Source organism: Bos javanicus, chromosome 22 (assembly GCF_032452875.1).
Source record: "Bos javanicus breed banteng chromosome 22, ARS-OSU_banteng_1.0, whole genome shotgun sequence".
In the NCBI taxonomy this organism is placed as follows: Eukaryota; Metazoa; Chordata; class Mammalia; order Artiodactyla; family Bovidae; genus Bos; species Bos javanicus.
The window spans coordinates 21,849,946-21,875,880 of record NC_083889.1 but is presented as its reverse complement, the minus strand read 5'-3'; the positions used below and the strand labels follow the sequence as shown (position 1 = coordinate 21,875,880).

The following is a 25,935-nucleotide window of genomic DNA, read 5'->3' as shown; positions in this document are numbered from 1 at the left end:
CTTGGAAAGGCTGAACTTAAGGGCAGTGTCAGTGGGTTTCTTTTTGTCCCCTGATGACTGAAAGGCTGTTCAATCCCAAAGATCAGGTGGCTTCATCTTAATGAAATAAAAAGGCTTGCTTCTGCGGTCAGTAAAAATGTGGGAATCTGTGGCTTTGGGGTCTGTTCACTGCTGTGAGGTCACGATTCTGATTTCCTCCTTTGTCCATCCACCCTTGAGATTTAAGTGATAACCTTAGTTCACTTCTTGGTTAATGAAAGTGTTCTAATTTGGTCTCATTTCAGAAGTTGCTAAGTTTTAAAGTCTTGAGTGGTGAGTAGGCGAAAGTTGAGATTACTATTTTTTTTTTAGAGAAATGAATATAAGACATTAGTTAAGTGTATACAGTAGAAATAGATGGAAGAAATGACAATAAGTGAGTTTCAACCACAAAGCTTTTAGCAAAAGAAAGAAAAAAAGAGAAATCCAAATCTATCTTGAACTGCTTGAAATGAACATACTTCTTTTTGGATGAGGCTGTGCTTTAGCCTGTCTCAATACCAAAGTGGAAGAAAGTTCTAAATATTGAATTATCATTCCTTTGAAGAGATTTCCACCCCCACCCCTCTTCCAGCAGGGGCCTAGTTTGATGTTAGAAGAAGGGGAAGCGGAGTTGAGGTCTGGCTGTCTCAGGTATTTTGAATCTGGGGGCCGAGAAACAGGACCTTGGATGACCTGAGTGTCAGCCACCTGATGGGCCTGCAGAGGACTGAAACATTTCTGGGACCTGTGTTTATTCGGGTATGTTTCCAGCAGTGCTGACAGAGTGAGAAGGGTCTATCAAGTAGGAGAGAAGCGCAAGTTACAGGCAGTAGGGAGGGAAGACTTCGAAGGAAGTGAAGTGAAGGTTCTCATTTTAGTCTCACTTGAAAATTAAAAAGTGAGCCCTTAGTAAGGGCCAGGTATTAGGCGGAGCACTTTGTGTGGGGTTTTTGGTTTGTCCCTCATGATGACCCTGATGGGAGGCAAGATCCTGATGAGCGATAGGAATGGTACCCTCCCCCCACCATCCACACACACACTTTATTTTTTAAAATATGCACAAGGGAGTTGAAATTCAGAAGTTATGTAAGTTGCTTAAGTACACACAGCAGGTAACTGATGAAGATGGAATTTGAATGCAGGTGTTCTAGGTTGATGTTTCTGGCCTTTTTGAACATGCCAAGGGATGGTCAGTGGGAGACAGGTACTTCTTTCCAGGGATAGATGTTAGACGTTTTGTTTCTGGCTCCAGTGTCTCAAAAATCTGTTGAAAAGGGCCAAGAGGCCTTTCTTCTCTGTTTTTGATCCAACAACATAAACTTGGCTTTAATTAGTTTTAGAAAAACAATCCCCTAAGAAACAGTGTAATTTCTTTTAAGCAGCAGATAAGTTGACACTCTAGTACATTGAACCCAAATTTGACTGCTTACATGTTCCAGGCAATGTGCTAGGGGCTGGGAAGCAGTGGGAATGAATCATTCTGCTGTCCTGGCCCTCGTGGCTGTGCTGTGTGCTGTGCTGAGTTACTCAGTCGTGTCTGACTTGTGACCCCATGGACTGTAGCCCACCAGGCTCTGTCCATGGGCCTTCTCCAGGCGAGAATACTGAAGTGGGTTGCCATGCCCTCCTCCAGGGGATCTTCCCAACCCAGGGATCAAACCCAGTTCTCCTGCATTGCAGGCAGATTTTTTGCCAACTGAGCCACCAGAGAAGCCTTGCCCTCCTGGATGCATGGTCTAGTGGTGAAGACAGGTAAACTAGCAAACAAGTGAATATGGGATTTTCGGACAGTGGGAGTGGGCCCAGATAGTGTAATTGGGGTGCTATATGTATGGATGTGAGAGTTGGACTGTGAAGAAAGCTGAGTGCCGAAGAATTGATGCTTTTGAACTGTGGTGTCGGAGAAGACTCTTGAGAGTCCCTTGGACTGCAAGGAGATCCAACCAGTCCATCCTAAAGGAGATCAGTCCTGGGTGTTCTTTGGAAGGAATGATGCTAAAGCTGAAACTCCAGTACTTTGGCCACCTCATGCAAAGAGTTGACTCATTGGAAAAGACTCTGATGCTGGGAGGGATTGGGGGCAGGAGGAGAAGGGGACAACAGAGGATAAGATGGCTGGATGGCATCACTGACTCAATGGATGTGAGTCTGAGTGAACTCCGGGAGTTGGTGATGGACAGGGAGGCCTGGCGTGCTGTGATTCACGGGGTCGCAAAGAGTCAGACACGGCTGAGCGACTGAACTGAACTGAACTGATAGAGAAATGTGTTGCCAACGTAGAACTCAGGTTTGGGGTGTCAGAGAGGGCTTCCAGGAGGCAGTGACATCAAACTGGGACCGTAAAGGTGACTGGGAGTTAGCCCCAGGTGGGGGACACAAGGAGTGTCAGGCAGCTGGAGCAGCGGATGCCAACACCTGGCGGACAGAAAGTGTACACAGTATGTTGGGGGAATCAGGAAAAATGCATCAGTGCTTGAGGGTAAAAGCATTGGGGAGAGTCCAGAGAGATAAAGAAGAGAGAGACAGGGACCGGATTATGGAGAGCCCTGAAGAGACTTGGGAAGGTTTTAAGCAGAGAAATGCATGGTCTGCCTTAGGCTTCTAAAAGGTCATGCTGGCTGTACATGTAGAATAATGGAGGTGAGAGAGATGAATAGGATGGATGATCTTATTTGCAAAGCAGAAGTAGAGACAGAGACATGGGGAACAAATCTATGGCTACCAAGGGGAAAAAGGTGAGATGGGAGGAACTGAGAGATTGGGATTGATGTATATATGTTTTTGACACTATATATAAAGTGGATAACTAGTGAGGATGTATTCCCAATGGTAGCACTGGGAAGTCTACTTAAGGTACTGTGGTGGCCAGAGTGGGAAGGAAGTCCCGACGGGAGGGGGTGTATGTATACATATAACTGATTCATTTTGCTATGAAGTAGAAACTAACACAACGTTGCTTTACAGCAACTATACTCTAATAAAAATTTTTTAAAAATGAAACAACAACAAAAAATCAAGGACCAGAATGAAGCCCAGTTGAAAAATGATTTTGCCTGCGATTGTGGATTGGGCAGAGGAGTTAAAAAAAGTAGAGGCTTTAAGAAATATATTCAAGCTTAAAATCAGTAAGATTTGATGTTCATTTAAATGTCATCATTCATATGTTTGACATATTTACTAAGCACCTACCACGTGGTCTGCACTGGTGATAGGAATGCAGTAGTATGCCAAACAGATCCCAGACAGATCTGGGCTTGTATTAGGGCAAGAGATGGAATGAGTGTATTCTGGATCTGAGGGACCAGCACGGGCAGAAGTCCTGTGACAGGGATAAGGTGAGAGAGGATGGGAGGTGCCCCCAGACTTGTGGAGGTCGATGATGTGAGTGTGGAAGAGGAGAAGCAGATTGCGCAGATTTGGTCCATTGAGATGCTGTGGTCCATTGTGAGCTGAACCCCGGTAGCTCTTGGCCAAGAGATACAGACTTGTGGCTCTTCGTGGTATAGAAGCCGCTGGAGGCAGCAGAGTGGACAAGAGAAACGAGGAGGTGTAGGAAAGGCCGAGAGCAACACAGGCTGTGTGGCCTCAGAATAAGAGGACCATTTCACCCCGGGTTTCTTTTCTCCAAGGGGAGCTCTGAATCGGTGCATTTTTATCCCCACCTTTCTTAACAAATAGAATCCAGCATCCCGTTTCTTTCCACTCTGCTCAGGGAGCAGTTTCGGGGAGTGGGTGATGTGAGGCTCAGCAAACCTGCCCCAGCTCCATCTGCCTGTGGACGACACAGAGGCCAGAGTGATCTACCTTTCTCCACCCAGGTCAAGCCTCTCTGTGAGAAGCCTATTTCAGGAGTAGTAACTGATCAAAGCAGTGGTGGGAGGTGGAGGTGGTATAGAAATACTGATAATTTTCATAGATGGCGTGATTTAACTTCCTGCCAGGTATCAGGTTTGCCAAAAAATTCACTTGGGTGTTTCCATAAGCACTCATGGGAAAAGCTGCATGAACTTTCTGGCCAACTCAGTACATCAGCAGGTGCTTTATAAAGACGATCTCATGGAGCTTTATGACCACCTGCTGAGGGAAGCACTCTATTTGTCCCCCTTTTACAGATGGGAAAAGTAAGGCTTAGGGAAGGTGTGGATCTGGCCCGAAGCCCTACAGACAAGAGCTGACAGAGCCAGGTTGGAACCCTGACAGGATGGATGCTGACAAGCCAAGTCTCAAGGAGAAATGCGAGAGTGTGCATGCGTTCAGAGGTCTTGGAGCATCAGAGGACAGATCAGTAGCAGAGATTCTGGGAGGCGCTTGTCATTGTGGGGAGGGGTGGGGACAGGAGTGTTTGCCAGCCAGGTTCTTTGAACCTAGAATAGACCTCATTGCCGGTCCACATGGAAGACAAGACCATCCCTTAAGCGACATGGTGGGGGTAGGGGTGGGGGTAGTTCTATTATTGGGCGAGACGTGGAATTACAGGGTTTACAGGGTTGCTTCCGACCTTTATTCTATGATTTTGTATATTTGGAAAGTTCAGAATGCTCTGTGGTTGGGAGTTTCAGTATAATTCTACATTGTTCAGCTTTTTCTCAAGGGGTGAATTTGGCAGGATAATTACCTTCCTTAAAGTAAAAATATGTCGTCATAGGACACAAAAGAGTCCATTTGTGTGATACCCAGCTGACTTCTTATGCAGGAGATCCTTTCCTTTACTGAATTTGATTTTTTTTAATTTACTAATTTTTTCCAGTTTTATTGAGATATTTGACATGCAACATGTATAAGTTTAAGGTGTACAGCATAATGATTTGATGTATGTATCTATTACAAAATGATCGCCATAGTAAATTCAATTAACGTCTGTCACCACACAGTTATAAATTTTTTTTCCTTGTGAAGGAAACGTTTAAGACCTACTCTTGATAACTTTCAAATATACAATACAATACTATGACCTACGCTTGTCACGTTGTACACTGCGTACCCAGAAGTTATTTTCTTAGACTGGACAAGGAAAGTTTAATATAAAGAATTTTTTTTATTTTTAAAAATTGAAATGTAGTTAATTTGCAGTATTACATAAGCTTCAGTTGTACCATGTAGTGATTCACGATTTTGAAAGACATTTGAAGCCCTAAAATCAGCCAGAAATAACAGCTAGTGGACAGAGAGATGGTTGGAGCTCTGGAGCTGGCTTGTTCTCATAGATACCTGCTGACCAACTCAAAGTTTCTTAGTAGCGAGCCCTAGGTGTCAGATGTACCAGGGTCCTGCAGCTCACTGGCAGGGTGGCACCAGCTGTTCTTCCGTGAGGTGATCCCCAGCCACTGTGTGAGTGACACAGGAGCCCTGGGTACAATGATGAGGAGTTCAAAGGCACAAATGGTCCAGGATCAGATCCATGGGCAGGCTCTCCCATCCTGCTTCTGAACAACAGGAAGTCTTCCAGAGATGGCTCCCAGGATGACTTTCTACCTCCTCCCCTCCAGACCCCAGAGGCCTGTTCTGTTGACTATCCTGGTGTTTACTTCCAGGACATCACTGATGGTTGTGCCCTGCCCTCCTCCCCTTTACTCCCTCCTCATCCTTTTCCTCTTCCTCCACTTGGCTAATGGTAGGTGAGGGGAAGCTTCCAAAGGTTTCCCACCAGACCAGAGAGGGTCTGCCTGGTCCTTTGTGAGGGTACCCATTGTTTGGGACCCTGGGAAGAATCTGTCCCTGCCCTCGCCCCCCTCTTTTTTAACTAGGATGCCTGGCAGATTGCTCAGTTGAGGACCATTAACTTTGGTGGATGCATTAACCCATGTTTTCAGGAGGAAATATAAAGTATGCCTGAAGTTTATTTGTTCAACTATCTACTTAGTAAGAATATTGATTAGGAAGAAGAAACTTAATTTCCCCCCCTAACTTATCAAAGTATTATGTGGCAGCGACAGAAAAATTAGAAAATACCAAAGAAAAATTAGCAAATGGAATTGTGCACATAAAAGAAAATCAGTTCTTAATATTGTCACCAAGAATAAGAATGGTTAACATATTAATCCATGTTCCAGGCATCGCCATTGATGAACAGCTCTGTTTACCAGTCATGTGGACCAGAGTTATAACTCTGGCCTTCCTGCTTGTTAATTATATATGTCTTGGACATCTTAGCCTTTTGGCAGCTCAGTTTCCCAAGAGCAAAATGGTAATAATGGTAGTTCCTGCCTCATGCTGTGGTCCTGAGTATTTGAGAAGATTTGTAAAGGTCTCAGCCCAGTGGTGGGTGTGATAATGCTTGCCAAATGCTAGCCATTATTATTAGAAATGGTGGCAATGGAGAACCTTGCTGCATGGGCCTGGCGCCCAGACTTCTGTTGCGATTATCAATGCAAGCAATACTGAGTATGTCATGCTTTGTCATTCCAGGACACTGAATAGTGTCCAGTGCTTCCCATTCAGGACCTAAAGCTTCTAGTAAGGTGACCAGGTTGTGATCAAAGTTCAGAGACTCATGGGCATGCTGCTGTTTCCCGGCCTGGTCTCCAATGGGGCCAAGAGGGCTGGGAGAGACTCAGTCACAGTAGACAAGTCCCTTGCCCTTCTCCCTAGCCTGTATCTGCTCGCCTGCATTCATCACTGTCCCTGGATCCTTCTGGAAGTTTCTAGTGTGAAGACACAGATTCGGTCTGACTCAAAATTCAAATAGAACTTGTTTCCCAGTAATCAGTCCCAGAAGTACACTGACTTCCTTACCCTTTATAAGACTTTTAAATATAAGCACAGAAGGAAAATACCAATGCTCATGAGTGGTTTTGTTTTGAGTGTCTTTTTGGGATGTTGTTTAAAACAGGGGTTCCCAACCTCTGGAATCTAATGCCTGATGACCGATGTAATAGCAGTAGAAATAAAGTGCCCAATAAATGTTATGTGCTTGAATCACCCCCAAACCATTCCCTCCTCTCCCCGGTCCATGGAAAAATTGCCTTTAGCAAAACCAATCCCTGGTGCCAAAAAGGTTGAGGACCGCTGTTTTAAAACATCGGTTTGCCTATAGGTGTGAAATACACAGTTAAGAAGAAATGACAGGATGATAGATTTGATTTCAGAGAGTGGGATGTGTCGAGCCGAGTCTCTGCCTGTTGTTTGTGTATCTCTCCCCAAGGTCTAGAGATGCTGGCTCTTTCGTTTTGAGAGTTTGTGTTCTCAGTTGCGCGCAGTCTCTCTACGTAAGTTCATGTTCAAGGCAGTGCTCTTTATCTCTTGCAACATCTTGGCTGCTGGAAGGACAGATGAGTTTTTCCTCGCTGTTTCTCACAAGCAGTGAACTGAGGTTCTTTTATGGTTTGTTTTCAGTCCCTGCCACTCCTACTAAGGGAGGAGAAATGCTTCTTGAGGTTTCCCGCTGATCACTGAGGCATAAGTCTTCTGAAAAGAAAACTTGGCACCCGGAAAGCAATTTCAGGAGAGCATACTTCTCCATGCCATTCCAAGTCTTGTGGCGTGGTAGGGTGAATGCTTTCTGGCAGGAAAACTGGAGTAAAGAGATGGGCAAGGATGTTTAAGGGGGTCTGGGTTTGGAGGAGAGGTCTGGGAAAGACTGAGGTGACCCTAAACGTCTCTACACCAGGTGCCTGAGGAAATGATGAGGAGCTACTGCAGTCCATGCCAGCACACACTCTTTGCACAGAACTGAGCTTGTTTTTTATTTTTATTTTTACTTTTTAACTATGCTGTGTGGCATGTGGGCTCTGAACTTCCCCAACCAGGGATTGAACCCTTGCTCCCTGCCGTTGGAAGCACCGAATCTTAACCACTGGACCGCTAGGGAAGTCCTTGAGCTTGTGTTGTAAATTTCAGGTTAGATTTTTTTTATAATTGACTCCCACTCCTCAGTGTTTATGACCCTGATGAAAGCTCTTTCTATGAGTCATGTCAATATTTTTGTTGATAATTTGTGTGTGTGTGTTGTTTGGTGATTACTGGGCTGTGCAGAGATTTACTGACTTTATGAACATGTTCTAGCACTGCCCCTCACTGTGTGTGTTCCTGACCAGGGTTCTTAAGGGACTGCAGCCTGACTCTTCAGTTGTGTTGGAAGGGTTTGGACCAGGTGCTGAGTCTTTCTGCCTCTGCATGGGTTTCGTGGTGAAGGAAGAGAAGGAAAGACAATGGAATAGCATTTGCGTGAAGTGTATAGGTTGTTGAATTCTTAAAAGGCCTCTAGAGCTTTGTGGTATTTATTGCTAGGCTTCCTCATATTAATTCTGTTCCTTTGGTGCCTCAGCCCCAGGCCCTGCCGGACCCAAGTTTTATACCAGGTGTTTCCTTCTGCCTGAACATTCCCTGAGGCAGATTGAGCATGTTAATATTTCCTAAGTCAGACTTTCCAGCTCCTAATCATTGCAGAGTTCTTGGCAGACTTCCCTGTAGTCTTTATATTCACTATTTATTATCTAGGGTCTTCAACTTGGAGAATTGGATTCAGTCATGGTTTTGTTAGAAACAAGCCTTACTGTGGTTGGAATACCCTGAAATGAAAGGATAGATGGGGAAAAATGTGGCTGCATATGTCCTGCTTGGCTCAGCGAATTGCCTGCCTGTCACACACTGATTTAAATTTGACTTTTAAGCAGAACGCTTTGGAAAATTGAGCTAAGCCAATTCTCAGTGACTATCCCACCCCCAGTCCCGCCCCGAGCATTTCTTTCCTTCTAATAATGTTGCATATTTTACTTTGTCTAGGATTCTCAAGAAAGACATGTCTGACAAGATGTCTAGTTTCCTACACATCGGAGACATTTGTTCTCTGTACGCCGAAGGATCAACAAATGGATTTATTAGCACCTTGGGGTAAGAGCACCTGGTTTCTTGTGTGGCAGGGTTTGTTTAAGACATCAGAACATCAGCTTCAACATTGTGATTTTTCTAGGACATGAATGTTCCCATTTTATTTGATTTTTCCAGCGATGGTTGGAATCACAAATATCAGATCTCATATTAGCCAGGTTTAACCTCTTACACAAAAATGCCATTTGCCCATCCGTTCTGCAAGAGTGAAATCTCATCACTTAGTACTATTCATTCAGAATTATTGTAATAGCCTCTTCTTTCATACGTCAGAGGGAAAGTGCTAAGCGTATGGGATGAATGTTCAGATTAGTATTTACAGACCCAGGGAAGTGCTTTCTCTTTGTAAAAGCGCTTATTTTTAAATGGTGACTTGTTTGTTGTACAAGTAGAGACCAGAACTTCTCAGGTGCTTCTCTCTCTTCTTTGAGGCACAACGTTTTCTGCCTCAGGTCACTGTGTGCATCTGAAAGTTACAAATGGCACCAAGTTCTTTAAATCAGATTTCTGGTGTTCTGTTCTTTCTTCAGTTGTTTTTTTCCCCCCAAGTCTGTATAAATACATTCCCTAATGTATTCATTTGATTATCTTTTGCCTTCTCCTCCTTCTATTGTCTGGAAGAGGAAATGAGAGGTGAATTAGTCCCGAAGGGCAGGCACAAGCAGAATGGGGAGTGAAGGTGGTTATCTCTGTAAGAGTTATACATGGTCTGTAATCTCTTTGCATGAAAAGGAGTGGTGGGTGGCATTGTGGTGTTTGGCAAGAGCTGATCTCAAATGTGGGGGCGGGGGAGGAAGGCAACAATTTCTCCAAGAACCTCATTGTCACAGCAGCCAGAACCATCCTTTTTAACCAGACTTCCTATTTAAAGTATGCTGATTCTCTGGTATTTTGTAAAGTAAGTGTATTCCCAGGCTCTCATTCAGTTACTCCATCCTCAAGGAACAAGTTATTTCAGGTAAAGAATTCTATAGCTCAGCTGGATCTCTCCGAATAAAGATTTTATTTTCAAAAGTCATAACAGTAAAAATGAGTGATCCATGACTGCTTGATCACCAGTCAAGTGGCTTTTTTTTTTTTTTTCTTAAGCCTTTTTAAAACCTTTTTATACTAAAGACCTATCCTTCACAATATACTTTCTCTTGTTGTTCAGTCAGCAAGTCGTGTCTGACTCTTGCAGACCCCATGGACTGCAGCACACCGGGCTTCTGTGTCCCTCACCATCTCCCGGAGTTTGCCCAAGATACCTTCTGTAGCTTTTGGCAGAGTCCTGCTGCTTGTACTTCTCTATTGTCCTTTTTTTCTTCTTGGCTGATTCCTTGCTTTTTCCATCTCTAGTTGAATCTTGCATCCTCTTATTTTTCTGCAATAATAAGTAGCAGTGGTAACTACCTATATGAATCCTGTCCGTGTTTACAGCTCTGTGCTATGTACTGTATATCCACCATCCCTTTAATCCCCAAACAGCTTTTTACAGTGAGCATTATCATTATTGCTATTTATGGGGGCAAAAATCTCTGACCATCAGAGAGGTGAAGTCCCCTGCCCAGGGTTTCACAGCTACGAAGACTGAGAACTTCAAGACCAGTGCTTCTAACAGTTTCCTTTGGTGGGGCCAACTTCCCCTTCCCAGCTCGTCTGACCGCGCCTCTCTGGCTGAATTTGCTCACCCCCATCCTCATGGTCTGCCCACAACTCTTACCTGAGTGCCTTGTTAAGCCTCAGGCCCACCTTATGCTCCATCTCTGGTCTGTGGCCCTAATTTCTTTTAATGGTGCCACTGCCTCTCCAGTCACCTAGGCTCACTTCCTGCCACTTGCTGAATCTACCGTGTCAGCCCCTAAAATCTTAGTACCTCTTTTTCTTCCAGAGCATCTCCTCTTAGATTTCCTATGAGGTACAGAGTTTTATAAGAGTTTTCATAAGTATTGTGAACAAATTAATAATAAGGTCTTCCCCTTTAACATGAGAATGACCCCTCTTTTTTTTATGTTAAGTTTTGGGCTCTAGTCTTTCCTTTAGATGAATATTTTATTCCCTTGGTTCTCTGCACATATTTGAGGATAACCGGTGTAAAAATGGATTTGGAAAATAAAGTTTGACCTCTTTTTCCTTCTCATATTTTTTACATTTATAGAGCGCTACTCGTGGATGACGATGAGTGGCTGCCAATTTTTGTGGAATCAACATCCAGCGCTATTTATGTAACCCAGTTCCATTTATATAGATGGAAGTTACCTCCAAATGGCTTTATTGACTCACTGAACTTTAAACTCACCTAGGGCCTTGGAAGGCCCAAGTGTGTGACATGTAGTGTCTAGAGAAGTGCTTCTCAATCACTTGCGAAACTTGTGAAAAATAAAGATTCTTGGATCCCATCCTGGAACACGGCTTTAGTAGGCCTGGGGAGGATGGGCACTTGGTATCACTATATTTAAGAAACAAAAAGTCTCATGAACATCTCCCTACTTGGGAATCCTTGAGACCAACTCTTCAATTTTACAGATGAGGAAACTGAGACCGGGGGAGTGAAGTGATAGAGTCTGTGTCATGCTGCTAGCAGGTAGCTGAAGGCCATCTGCAGTTCATTTTCTTCTAACCTAGAATGGGACCCTTTCTCCTACCCATACCTCCTTGCCTGAGAACTTGATTAATTTACCAAGCCCTACGTTGCATTCCAAGGCACGCCACCCCACTCCCCACCCCTATCCCCAGCTCCTGCCTACACATATTAGATCTGGTGGCGTTTCCTTGTTTATACTTGGAGGGGCTCACAGTGGGCAGGGGTTTATGTATACACTTTCTGCTCTTGATTTGTGCATGAATGTTGAGGCTGTGACCACACGGTCCCTCTTGTTAATGAAGAGAGCCTATGTCTTAGAGCCGAAGGAGGCAAGTTGCTGGTGGACTGTTCTAGACACTTCGATCCATCCACTAAATAGATACTGAGTACCCAGCCTTGTTAGGAAGTGTGCTGGCCCTGGGTGAAGGGTGGAACCTTCTGGGTCACAAAGCAGGCACGCTTTCTGTCCTCGGGGATCTTGTTGCCTAGTGTATCATTTGTGTTTTAGCCCGGGAGGTTGGGGGGGTGGTGGGGAGGGACAGAGGCCAGGCAGAGGGAGCCTGGGGCAGGAAAGACTTGGGGTCTTCATGAGAAGATGGGGGCTCCGATTTAGGATCTTGAAAGATGTGTGAAAGAATTTTAGGATATGTTGGCAAACTTTGGAAAAGAAGCAGTAAGAGTTAAGGCTGGTTATTTAATGGTAACTTGCCTTTGGGATAAGACATATATTAATGGAAGAACCCCTGGAAAACCATATTAGCTGGGATCAAGTTTTGTGGCCACTTGAAAAATGAGCCAGTCCTACCAATACCAGTTCTAGGAACTTGGAAAAGTCATGTAAACTCCTCAGAGCTTCAGTTTTCCTCATCTGTTCAAACCAAAAAAAAAATTTTTTTTTAAACAAATCAGTTGTACAAAAGCATTGTACAAGTCATATCGGTCAGTTGGAATTTTAAACATGGGGTCTTTATATATAGTTAGAGGCTGGTTATTTATCTGTAATTTTGTGCACTTTCCCCACTAGTCTTTTTGAAGCTCCAGAGTCCTCTCTTACTCCCATGCTTGTGTGCGTAGGGTTCCTTCCCCTTGAAAATGCTCCCTTCATCCTCCGCCTCTTTTTCCGTCTCCAGTAGTTGCCAGGTTGGCCTCTTCCACCGGCAGCTTCTCAGATAGCTTCAGGCACAGTGAGTTTCTAGCTGTATTTTGTCCTCTTCTCTTACAGCCTGCAGGTGATATGCTCCTTGTCAGTTTGTCTTTCTGGCTCCTGCATGAACCAGCCTTGAGCTCCCGAAGGGCAGGGGCCTGCCTCCCACCCATGTTCACATCCCAGGGCCTAGCTCAGTGCCTGGCATGGAGTGGGCCCCTTGGCTACCATTGGTTGGGTGCAAGGACCTTTTGTTGTGCCCCCGACCTGAGCTTTAGTACATGCTGTGCTCACATCGGGGCTTTCCAGGTGCCTCAGTGATAAAGAACTCACCTGCCAATGCTAGAGATGCAGGTTTGATCTCTGGGCAGGGAAGATTCCCTGGAGGAGGGCATGACAACCCACTCCAGTATTCTTGCCTGGAGAATCCCATGGACGGAGGAGCCTGGTGGGCTACAGTCCATGGGGTTGTAAAGAGTTGGACCCAACTGAGCATGCACACGCTGTTACGCACACTCTCAGGTCTCTTCTGGACGTGGTGAAGTGAAAAGAGCCACAGAAAACAGTACCTTAATGTACAGTACCATTGCAGAAGCAGAGTCTTAGGCTCTTGAAGGAGGTTTCATTCCCTGGCTGGAGACTAGGGCAGCCTGTTTTGCATAGGAACAGCCCTGAGTATTTGAGTTTTGCCTAGTGCTTAGGGTTTTATTTTCTTAGACTTGGTTTGATGCAACATTTATCTTTCTTCTCTTTGCAGCCTGGTTGATGACCGTTGTGTTGTGCAGCCAGAAACCGGGGACCTTAACAATCCACCCAAGAAATTCAGAGGTAAGTTGGGGACCATTCCAAGGTGGGTCCCTTGCCTCATTTGAAAATTCATGAAGCCTGTTGCTGTGTGTAGATATAGTTGTTGGTTTTTTTTTTTTTTTTTAGTCAGTCATAGGTTTATTTGCCTACATATTTTTAAGATGTATGAGGCCAGTTTCAGGCTTTCTGAACTCTTAAAAGGCATAAATAAGTTCAGTGTCAAGATCATGAAGGCTTGTATTAGGACCTTCATTTTTTTCACTTGAATACATGCTGGTAAGCACGGATTCAGTTTAAAGCCTTACACTTGTGTTCGAACAAGTAGGATTTATGGATTGAGTCTCAAGGAACATGTGGTGTTTCAGCAGAACTTACTGTTCCTTTGGGAGCTTTGCTGTCCTTACATACTTCACCTCGCAGTGAGGAGTTCTTATTATTACTTACCTTTTTGAGTTAAAAGGCACAGGTGGGACAGTCTTCCTGCTGGTGGCCTTGCACTGTTGGCTTTCTTTGTAGACCTCTTGTGTTTGATGTCTTCCTCGGAAGGTAGATCAGTGTATTGCAGGAGGTGTCTAAAATATAATTGGTATCTTAAAATGGGAAATATTTTGTTGTTATTTTTTGCTGCTGTTGTGGTTAGTGCTTCGCAGCTCTGGCTGCGTAGTAGAATTATCTGGGAGAGATATTAAGTTACATGGCTGCCCAGGGCCACTCTCCAAACCAGTTAAAGAATCTCTCAAGGTTGGGGGCTAGGCACTGGCATTTTTTGGGCAGTGATTTTTGTTTACAGCCAGGGCTGAGAACCCAGCGGGTTAACTATTTGACTGATGGCCTCTGTCCCAGAGAGTTTAAACCTTGCTGTTTGCAGATTGTATCTTTCGAGTTATGACTTCTTTTTGTTCTTACATGATTTAGAAACTAATTGAGGTTTTTGAATAAAATCTCCAGAAATTAGAATAAAATAGGCGGTTGTTCAGATGGAGAGAAGCCATTTGGAAGGTGTTCGGTGTTGCGCTGCATCCAGTTGGCGTGAGGCTCCCAGGAGCATGTTTTCACCTGGGGAGGAGGCTGGTGGGAGTCTGTTTTAAAAAAAAAAAAAATTGGCATAAGCATATACACCTCTGTTGCCTTTTTCTTCTCAGTTCTTGCTCCATGTCACCTTCCAAAACAGAATCCTGAATGCAACAGAAAGATTTGATCCAATGATCATAATCCTGTCACTCACTCATAGAATTAAGCCCTTCCGTCTGAATTATATAATGCGTTGCAGTTTTACCATTTAAAAGAGCCAAGCATGAGGGACTCCGTGCCAACATTGAGTGTGGCCACACTCATACTGTGCTGAGGGTCTGCCAGCATTTCTAGCCGATGGAGAGGGTGTACTCTCCCTGGGAGGGGATTGAAGCCCTGGAAGGTGGAGGTTTAGTAGCCTGTCTGGAATCATAGAGTTGCTGACGGATGGACTAGGAGCTGGGATTCTCAACTTGGGCTGAGAAATCACCCCGGGGACGTTCAGAAACACCCACTTTTGAGTTCTACCTCCAGAGATTCTCATTTAACAGGATATTTGAGATATTTTGAAAATTCCCTGATTGAGTCTCCCATGCAGCCTAGGTTATGAACCACCGCTATTAGGGCCTGAGCTATAAACTCGTGGCTTTATTATGTAGCAGGAAGCTGGTCCACACAGTGCTTTTACAGTTGGGACCAAGTGGAAGGGATGTGGAGCCTATTGCTTGGGTCCAACATGAGCTCCTATCCTATTCTGCACCCGGGCTCTGGGAGCTGGGAAAGGAAGCTGAGGAAGATGTTAGCATACTATTTAGAGTTAACCAGTGGCTGTCTGAATATAAGTTTGCTGCTGCTGCTAAGTTGCTTCAGTCGTGTCCAACTCTGTGCGACCCCATAGACGGCAGCCCACCAGGCTCCCCCATCCCTGGGATTCTCCAGGCAAGAACACTGGAGTGGGTTGCCATTTCCTTCTCCAATGCATGAAAATGAAAAGTGAAAGTGAAGTCGCTCAGTCGTGTCCAACTCATAGCGAGCCCATGGACTGCAGCCCACCAGGCTCTCTGTCCATGGGATTTTCCAGGCAAGAGTACTGGAGTGGGGTGCCATTTAGAACATTGAAATAAACAAGATAATAGCCAAGGGAAGTCAGAAGAGATGTGTGTTTTCCTGGCACTAGGATAAAAGTGCCTGGTGCTTAGATGTATATCTGGTGGCTGATTGAAAGAGATTTTTTTTGAGATAAAAGTGACAATTCCTGTAGAGGCTATTTGGAAAGAACCAAACTGGCAACCCACACCAGTATTCTTGTCTGGAGAATTCCACGGACAGAGGAGCCTCGCAGGCTACAGTCTTCGGGTCGCAAAGAGTCAGACACAACTGAGTGACTTTCACTCACTCACTCAAACTCTGTTTATGGCCTGGCTTGGATCCACCGGTGGTCACGTGACAGTGACTTGATTTGTTGACTGTCTTTCTCCATAAATTAAAAATAAAGTGTTCTAGGTTGTGAGGTTCTTTGTACTTGTGGGAAATCTGGTTCAAAACATGCTTTGTAGCTGGCTTTGTGAATGTAGGTCACGGCTGCCTCAATTCCTCGTGGTGAGTGGGAGGCTGTCTGCACACAGGTGAGGGGCCCTGACCCATCTCCCGTTGCAGCCACTGGAAGGTCTCTTGCACCCTGGAACCCGGGTGATGTTTTCCAAAAAGCAACCCTTCAATTGTGGTGTAGTGTTTGAAACATTTTTCTCTAAAACAAAAAGAAAGATGTTTCTTTTGAAAGGGATTACTGCCTTTCCAAATACAGATCCGTTTTGAAGGTTGAAGTCATTTTGATGTTTAGAAATGGTGCATTGGGCAATTAGGTGGCATTTCTTGTCCATTTCCTTGCTGTGCCAATGCACCCTGAAATTTACCAGACACGTATGGAAAAGTGAGATGCTGGCGAGTGGCTGGTTAAAATGATGGAGTCTTTACATGAGCAATCAGCCAAGCTACACGTAGTCATTTGGGTTTGCTGTTGCTTCCTTGCCAAGTTACTTCCTATATTGAGAACCATCATAACTTGTTCTTAAGTAAATGGAAACCAAAGGCCGATTGATGATAATACTCCGTGTGGCTTCTGACTTGGGGTTTTAATTCTGGGAGCTCCTCTTGAAATCTGCCAACCTAGCAGTTAATAACATAGCCTGGAGGATTGGGCTTCCAGGGTTCAAATCCAAATTCTGCTAATTCTTTGCTCTGTGACCCTGGACAAATGGCGTAACCTCTGTGAACCTTGGTTTTCTCATCTGTGAAACGCGCAATGATGTTAGTCCCTTGCTCAAAAGGTTATTGTGAGGATTAAATGTGTGTTCCAAATTTAGTACTGATGGTCCTTAGTTAAGGGCTTGGGAAGCCTTAGTTACTTCTGTCTTTTCATTCCCAGTTCTCAGTACAGAGCCTGATCCTCAGAGGTGGTGGCAGAAGGGACAGAAACTGTATGTGAATAATGATATGAGAATAATTATAGGTGGTTCCTCTTTTTGTCTTTAAATGCTTTGTGGGTAGCAGTGTGTGCATGGACCACATGGGCCTGGATTCGAGGCTCAGTGTTCCCATATACAACTGAGTGACCCTGATAGATTACTTAAATCTCTGAGCTTATGTCTTTACTCATGAAATGGAGGGAAAAGAATTCCTTCCTCATAAAGATATAGGGAGGAAGGTAATATGGCTAAGGAACCAAACAGAGTACTTGAGTACACGAGGCTTGCTCAAGTGACTGGAAGCTATTATTTTTTCATGGTAGATGCTGATGAGTTAAACTGTTGAACACACTTGCTTCTTTCTGATGAGTAAAAGTACACTTCCAAGTGAATTGCTTTCTTTGCGATTCCTTTGAATGTATCTCCTGCCCCTGACGTTGTTGTGGGTAGGAAGAAGAGATTGGCTGCAGTTCTGTTTCATGGAAGCCAAGGCATTTTCATTATCTGAATGAATTTTGGACCATATCCTTGTCCTCTCAGTGATGAGAACTGAGGTGTAGAATCATTTTATTACTTTAGTCCTTTTGTTAATGTGGTACCATTTTAAAGCACCCGTGTCAGTGGAAGGTAAGGCAGAATCTCTTTTCTTCCTCATGGGTGTCATTTTGCCCGTAGTTTGAAAATAGAGAAGGCAAACATCAGATTGAAACTGGGAATAGAAACTTTGTGGTTAGTGATTTCCTTTCTCTGGATTGTCTTTTCCTTTTCATTCCCACCCTTCCCTTCCCTGTCCTAAATACACTGGCATCTTCTACAAAGAGAAGATGGAAGCTAACAACCATTGTCCATTTCCATCCTAGAAGGACTGCTGTTGTAAGTTGAACCTCCAGTGTTGTTGGAGTAGAAGTAACTGGGGCTTCTGGGAAACAAGATCAGCTTTGGTGATGATGATGACATTTATTGTGTAATCCCTTTTTTTCAGATCGGGGAAATTGTCCAGTTCTTGCCCTCAAAACTTGATCTTCTCCATTTAGGTCAAGAGGCTAACTTTGACCTCACATTCTTGATCTTGTACGGGATACTACGCTATCAGTGTTCCCAACGTGTGAGAGATTTTTAATCTTGTAGTTAAACCTTTAGTTTTAGAAAAGAATCTGTTTTGAATGGTAACTCAGAGTTAAAGCTGTGGGGAGGAGCTTGGGCAGGGAAAGGTGAGGAGAAAGGAAGCATTCTGCTATCTTTGGTGGTTCATAGGAACTGGGGAAGAGCTCAGAGATCAGGCTGAAACTGTGCATATTCTAGATCAGCATCTCCCTTGTCCTCTGTGTTTCCTCTTTCTCTCCTAATCAAAGTTGGTTTCAAGTACAGTAATCCACTGTTAATCTGTTGTGAAAATGAGTCAAGCATTGAGGTTCTTCTGTGTTCCAGCTGCTGGCCTTGATGAAGAGAGGTGAAATGACTTGAACACGGTCTCCCTGGCTTTCAGGAGTCTTTACAAGTGTCACAGAGAAATAGACCCACATTATAAATAACAGTACCAACTACTAGGGGCTTCCCAGGTGATGTGTTGGTAAGGAATCCACCTGCCAATGCAGGAGATGCAAGAGACATGGATTTGATTCCTTGGGTTGGGAGGATCCCCTAGAGAAGGAAATGAGAATCCACTCCAGTATTCTTGCTTGGAAAATCCCATGGACAGAGGAGCCTGGTGGGCTGCAGTCCCTGGGCTCACCGAGAGTCGGACATGACTGAGCATACGTGTCATGTTAACATTGATGGAGCATTTACATTTACACTGTGCAAGGCACAGTGTGGATTGTGGATTCTCTCTTTTAAGCTTTGTAACCTTCCTGTGAGGCACAGATATTGGTGTTCCCATTATATAGATGAGGAGATGGAAGCCTTGAGAAACATGGTCAGTTAAATATCCCTTCTTAGACTGATTGTTATTCATTCCACAGACATTTATTGAATGCCTCCTATGCACCAGCCATTTATACTCCAGGGAAGAAAGATACATTCTCAAGGAAGTCAGTGCCAGTTCACAGTTAAAATCTTTAAGAAACATGTTGAGAGTGATTTTGTGTCCACATGATAGCTGTTTGTAAGGGAGCAGAGGCCCAGCTGGTAAAGTATCCTTCTATAAAGTACGAAAGTCACCCCTGTTATCTAGTAGTTCACTGGGGCAAAGTAGATAATGCCACTTGATGTGCATTCTCTCCTGAGCTTTGCAACACCTCCTCAGCCCAGGGTGTGTCTGTTTTATGCCTGATGCCTTTTGGGCTGACGAGGAGGAGCTGGCCCAGCATCACATGGCTTGTGAGTGTCAGAGTCAGACCAGAACTCCCTTGCAAAGGCCTGAACCCAGTGCCTTGCTTTCGCTCTCCCCGGCGGAACCTTCCCAAAGCATGAGGGTTCCTTCAAGCCATGGTCCTGTTACCTGCCATCTCTAAATGAGAATAGACTAGGTTATTACTTCTCTGCTGTCTGTCCAAGCTCTTTTAACTTTAATTTAGGACTGTATGAATGAGGAAGATGGAAGCCTTGGACTCTTGGACTTAATGCATTTTTAACTTTTTACCTGTCAATGGGGCAAGCTGTGGCGTATGCAATCTGTGATCTGCAGCATTCTTTGAATTCTATTTGTAGTGCAAATGAGGGTCTGTCTCCTGAGTGAAATGTTGGCTGAAGACTCTTGATAGCTCAGTATGTGTTCACTTTAAAACAATGAGAGCGTAGGAATCATGGTCTCAGATGATACTGGGATGATGAGTGTGTTGGTTGGCTATGGTAAAGCACTCTGGATCTAAAGGCATGGCTGTGAACTTGAGGATCAGACTTCTGGTCTTTTCATTTTCAATGGGCTCTTCTGTAGTCCCAGAACGCTTGTACTGTCAGCCTACCTTTTAGAGAGCTTGTGGATTTATTTATCTATTTTTGGCTGTGCTGGGTCTTCACTGCTGCCTAGGCTTCAATGGCAACCCACTCCAGTACTCTTGCCTGGAAAATCCCATGGACAGAGGAGCCTGGTAGGTAGGCTGCAGTCCATGGGGTCGCTAAGAAGCGGACACGACTGAGCGACTTCACTTTCACTTTTCACTTTCATACATTGGAGAAGGAAATGGCAACCCACTCCAGTGTTCTTGCCTGGAGAATCCCAGGGACGGGGGAGCCTGGTGGGCTGCCGCCTATGGGGTCGCACAGAGTCGGACACAACTGAAGTGACTTAGCAGCAGCAGAGAACAGGGGCTACTTCTCTAGTTGCCATGCGTGGACTTCTCATTTCAGTGGCTTCTCTTGTTGCGGAGCATGGGCTATAGGGCACATGGGCTTCAGTAGTTGTGGCTCATGGGCTTTAGAGTACAGGCTCAGCACAGGCTTAGTTGCTCCAGGACATGTGGAATCTTCCTGGACCAGGAATTAAATCCATGTCTCCTCCATTGGCAGGCAGATTCTTTATCACTGATCCACCAGGGAAGCCCCTCCCTCGTAACAGCTTTGAAGAGGCCAGGGTCGGGGGCAGGGGGGGAGGGGGGAGCTCAACTAAGAATGGCATTTTTCATGATCAAGTGATGCGAAGTATTTGCGTACCAGCAACTTACTTATCTGATAATAATCTGACCCGAGATTCAGTCCGAGGTGGGGAGTGGCTCTTGTAGGAAAGATGTAGGAAAACCACTAGCACTGGAGTAAAGAGCCCACCTAACCTGAGAGCTAGCATCTGGCCCAGGCTCTGCCACCAACCACTGTGACACCGTGGGGGAAATCACTGCATTTTCTCCAGGCTTCGGTTTTCCCATCTGTTCAGTGGGCTTTAGCTTGAAGCCGTGATCAGCACCAGAAGCAGGCTGGTTACCATTTCACAAGGCAGCGCTGGTGTCCAGGAGCCTTGTCTGTCCAGAAGTAGGTTTCTCTTTCTTTGGGATTATAGGTCGTCTTTGTCAAGATAAGACAAGTGGATGGAAACAGCCAAGTCTTATTCTAAGGCCAGGTGGGGACACGGCCAGGATCTTGGGTCACAGGGTCCCCTGGACTAGGGTGGCAGTAACAAACTCAGCACTCAACTTTCTTTCACACCTGCTGTCCTTTGCTGCCCGTAGTCTAATTGTTGCTAAGCAACATTATTTCTGCTTTTTTTTTTGCCCTCCCTTTTCTTTCGGCAAGGCCTTGAAGGCATGAACCGGTATCTTATTTAGTTTTTAAATATCCACATGCCAAGGGGAGGGCCGCCCTTAAATTTTGTTTGTTCTTTTGATTGTAATCCATGATGGGCCTTTCGCAGTGGGACTCTGTTTCTGCCTGTTAAATAAGGCAGAGAAATCAGTCTATTTAAGGTGCTTGTCAAGTATATGCCTTGAGGCACATTCAAGGTTTTGTGTGTGCACGCAGCTGCTTTGTGGGAAAAGTCTCTGGCAACTTACTCCGTATTCACAAAATCAATTCAAATTTAATAAAAAGATTAGTAGGTTTTTTATAATATTCATTTCAGATTTACCCGCTTATCCCAATCTCGCACCAACAGACTCCATCTAAAGAGAACAACACTGTAATTTAAATCAATTCCCCGGGCAACATAGAAGGCTCCCAGCATGTCACACAGTCACTGGTGCGATGCCTGCTGCTTGATTATACCAGAGTCCCACACACTGCACGTGGCCCTTGCTGGATTCCTGCCGACTTGCTCACAGCTTTGAGATGCTTGTCTGAAGGTGCTGGGTGTCCTGCGCATGGGCATAGGAAAGCTTTTTGCTCCGTTGCCTTGGATGGCTTTGTTTTTGAATAGCTGAGTCACCCCTGGAAAGTAGACCTTAGACCCCTGTTGTATATTCGTTGACTCACAATCATCTCTCTGCTAATGGAGAGCACATTTCAGCTCTGCGTGCACAGAGTGCTTCCAGAGTAAGGGATCTGTTTTCTTTGTCATCTAATTGAATCTCGGGTCTGCTGTTGTGGCTTCCTCCATTGAGGGCAAAATTAAAGTGGACGGAGAGCACGTGTAATTGGGTCATATTTTCATACTGCTCTACAGTTCTCCTGAAAGCACAACCTAGTGGTTGATGAAGGACTTTCTTTTGGCAAAGGCTTCTATAATCCTGTCTTCAGAGCATTGATGAAGATGTGCGGTGAATCACTTGAGTTTCTGGTAGCATTTTTCCCTTCCTTTTTTTTTGACATTTGAGGAAATGAGGGAGATTTAGGAAGTCTCCTGGGGTCAAAAAAGCAATTCCATGTCCAAATTGGGATTGGGACACACCTTGAATCTCCTCCCATACTATCTTTTTTGTTCTGTCATCTTGTGTAAATAAATGATAATCTAGTTTCCATAGGTGCAAATAATAGTGAATACCATGTATTAATATAGTGACTACATACATTAATTAAATTTTATCTATTTAATTTTGATAGTTTCCTTTACTTTCATTATTTAGCCCTCATCACAACCCCATAAGGCAGCTACAGAGCAATGAAGTCTTCCCCTCCTTTTATAGATAAAGAACTGACACACAATAGGTTGAGTGGTGGTCCAAGTTACATAGCTCAAAGTGGCAGAGCCAGGATTTGAACCCAGACAATGTGACATCAGAAACCAAACTATCTTTAGAAGGAGATGGGCCTTCGAGTATCCTTTGCAAAATTACTGAATTCCTTCTTAATTGGTTTCTTCCTCTTTGTTGTTCAGTCACTCAGTCATGTCCAACTCTTTACGACCCCATGGACAGCAGTATGCCAGGCTTCTCTGTCCTTCGCTGTCTCCTGGAGTTTGCTCAGATTCATGTCCACTGAGTCGGTAATGCCGTCTAACCTTCTCATCCTCTGCCATCCTCCTCTCCTTCTTGAATTCAGTATTTCCCAGCGTCAGGGTCTTTTCCAATGAGTCAGCTACTACCAACTCTACTTCTTCATCCTCTACTACCCTGAAAGATGACATTCTGAGATGTGCTACCCAGGAGCAAATGTCTGCGTACAAGAGGTCCATGCTAACTGCCTACTTAACAGTCTTGAGCATAGTGTTTATCCCAGCTGTCTTCTGTTTTTGTCTCTGCAGCTAGATTTTGGAGCACCTGGAGGGACCAAATCTTTTGCCTGCCCTCCTGGCCCAGTGCCCAGCATAATGCTGGTCTTTAGTTAAAAGCTGGTTGAAAAGAATTTCGTGCTAAATGGTTTTCACTGTTCCCAGCTCTTGCAGTGTTTTTGCTGAGGACATTTTAGGTTAGCTGAAGGCTGATTTTTTTTTTTTTTTCTTTTTTAAACAAGGATGCCTGATGCCATCCTATAATCTTTCCCCAGACTACCTGAGTCCAGAAAGCTTTCTGAAAACAGATTTCTTATAGTTGACTTGCCTTCTCCCAGGAATGTGGACTGACTTCATCCTCTGAGGGTATCTTCTCCTTGATGCCAACCCCCCCGCCCCTGCCCTGTGTTGGATCTTTTTTCTCTTTTGTGCCTATAGTTTTGAGATTACCTGACTTCATTCAATACATGATCATGAAAAACAATAATTCCCTTCCTTCTTTGTGCCTGGCCTTCTGGCAGAGTCATGGCATGCCTTTGCTCTTGACTGTTGGAGCATCCCTGTGGTGTGGTAGTGTATCATCCCCATTTTACACTGGGTACCCTGAGCCCAGAGAGGGTTAGTAACTAATCTGGACTAAGCTGGGATTTGAACCCATGTCTGGAGGGTTCTTGACGGTATCTCTACTCAACCGCTTGAGTGAATTAATAGAGTTGTGCTTCTCCAGAAATGTTTGGGGCCGCTTAGCACCTCCTGGGGTTCCACATTTAAGTCATACTGCTCCGTGGGGATAAATCTAGAGGGATAACTAGGAGGATAGGATAGTTCTCGAAGCGATGATGTTTGTACTGAACTGCGAAAAATGGGAGAGACTGTGAGGCATTTTAGACTAGTTGGGTGACAATATTTCTCACCTAAGTTGTTGCCGTGGCCTCCTTGCTGGTTTCTGCACTTGCTTCTTGATTCTTTGTGTCTGAGCTTGGGGCCCGTCCCATCTGTTCCCCATGGCCAGAGGAATCAGTATAGGTCTCATGATGTTACCTGGTTGCTTGGCGCCCTCAGTGGTTCCCCACTTGTGCTTAGGATAGAGGACATGCTTTCAGGGTTCACAGGGTCCTGCATGAGTCACCCCGCTTACCTCCCAGCCTCACCTGCAATCCCCACTCCATGACGTCTGCTCCAGCCACACTGAGTCATTTCGTCCTGGCTGTCAGGGAACTTGCTCTGCACTCTGGGCGTTTCATGTCCTTCATCTTCTCTCTGAAATGATCTCCCCATCTGCATCATGCCTCCTGGGACCCCTCATCATCCTCAGTCCCTGGAGCCGGACTGATTGGGTTTGACCCTCAGCCCTGGTTTTTGCTGGTCATGTCGCCTTCAACCTCTCAGTCTCTCCATTTTCTCATCTGGAAAATGGTAAGATTATTGTATGTGCCTCACGGTGTTTTGATGAGAATCAGAAGAGCCTGTCCACGTGAAACACTTAAGGAGTGCGTGGCCCATATTAAATGCTCTGAACAGTTGGCTGTCACGGCTGGGTTTTGCCTTTGGTCTTACCCACCCCATTCATTGTGAGCTCGGAAACCACGCCTGTCTCCCCTAAGGCTTTGCACAGGCAGGCTCTTCCATATTTGTAGAATGAATGAGGAAAAGAATGTGCATCCAGGGATCTTGCTAAAACTCAGGTCCTAATTCAATAGGTCTGGGTGAAGCCTGAGATTCTGCATTTCTGACAAGCTGCTGTGCTGATGCAAGGCCCTAAGGGACAACGGCCAGTTGTCTTCTCTCGCTTTAAGGCTGTCATGTGGACGAGGGATGTTCAGAGCCCAGAACAACAGAGAATTAGGGCCAGCAGAGGCCAGTGACCAGAGGCAGAGTTTCAGATTTTAGGAACATGCTTCTGACTGTCATCAGTGCTGAGTGATTGCTCAAGGAAGAGGCCTGCTTCAAAGGACGGGTTTCCCCTCATTCACAGGAGACTAAGCATTTGTCAGAGATATTGGAGACAGTTTCTACCGTGGGACAGAGATTAGGTAGATGATCCCATCTGTCTGTGTTTTCCCATCGAAGGACCCAGCTGTTTCTTCTCTTTCTGCTTCCCGTGGAAGCACTGTGTTTGGGGACATTGGGTCAGCAAACAGCTGGGGAGAGTACAGACATGCTGTCCAAGTGAGAAGCTCTCAGAGAACCAACTGTGTTCATTTCATTTTGTTGAAGACCATTGGTCATAGTGGAAAGATGGGATTATTGAATATTTGAAAAGGTGAGCAAATATAAAGAAACTTACCTATCTGAATCAAAATCACCCCTAATCTGGTTTAAATGAATAGGTAAAATGTATTGGGGGAGGGGGCAGTGGGTGACTGTAGGCTTAAGAAATTCTGGCTCTGAGGTCAGACTAGGGTTCAGGTCCCTCTGCCCCACCTGTCATGAGCTGTGTGACCGTAGGCACATCACTTAACCTCAGTATACCTTAGTTTCCCTGACTGGTAACTATGGTTCATAATAGTACGGAACTGATGGCATTATTTTAGGGTGAGGTGAGTCATGTAGGGAGCACAGTTGGCCGCCTGCCTTGCACGACCTAAGCACCTAGTAGCTGAGTAGCTGGTGTGGCTAAATTTGCAATTGCCAACTTTCAGAACATCTCTTAGGAAGATCAAACACTGCCCTTCAGACGTTGATACATCTCTTTTAAAGCTTCAGGATGTGGACTGTTCAGAGGTATCCACTGCCAGACACACTTTAACCTTTTTGAATTTCTTATACTTTATTGAGCGAGCTTATGATCAAGAGGAGCTGGAGAGCTGTAGCCTTTTGAAAAGGAGCCATCAGGCCCGTCTCTGCTTGCACAAGCCTCGATCGCAGCCTCAGTTACTGATGGGGCCTTTGCTGGAGATGGCAGACCCATCTTATGTATAAAATTACAGGCCCAACCGAGAGAGGAAGTTGTGTTTATCTTCACGCACGCAGCAGGCATTCCGGCCACTCTTGACAGACAGGAGGCAGATATTGCCAATCTGCTCTTTTCCTGAAACTCCCCACCCCTCTGTGTGTTCTTTGTGAGTTCAGACGGGTGCCTGCC

At 44.9% G+C, this 25,935-nt stretch overlaps 1 protein-coding gene across 7 annotated transcripts in view; it reads left to right on the top strand.

Annotated features, from left to right (window-relative positions):
- ITPR1 (inositol 1,4,5-trisphosphate receptor type 1) overlaps positions 1-25,935 on the top strand; it is a 352,886-nt gene that overhangs the window by 19,287 nt on the left and 307,664 nt on the right. For all 7 annotated transcript variants that reach the window (XM_061396358.1, XM_061396356.1, XM_061396353.1 and 4 more), the window contains exons 3-4: positions 8,743-8,850; positions 13,312-13,382. In XM_061396358.1, the coding sequence (XP_061252342.1) occupies positions 8,759-8,850; positions 13,312-13,382 (163 nt within the window). In that variant the 5' untranslated portion in view covers positions 8,743-8,758. The remainder of the gene's footprint in view (positions 1-8,742; positions 8,851-13,311; positions 13,383-25,935) is intronic.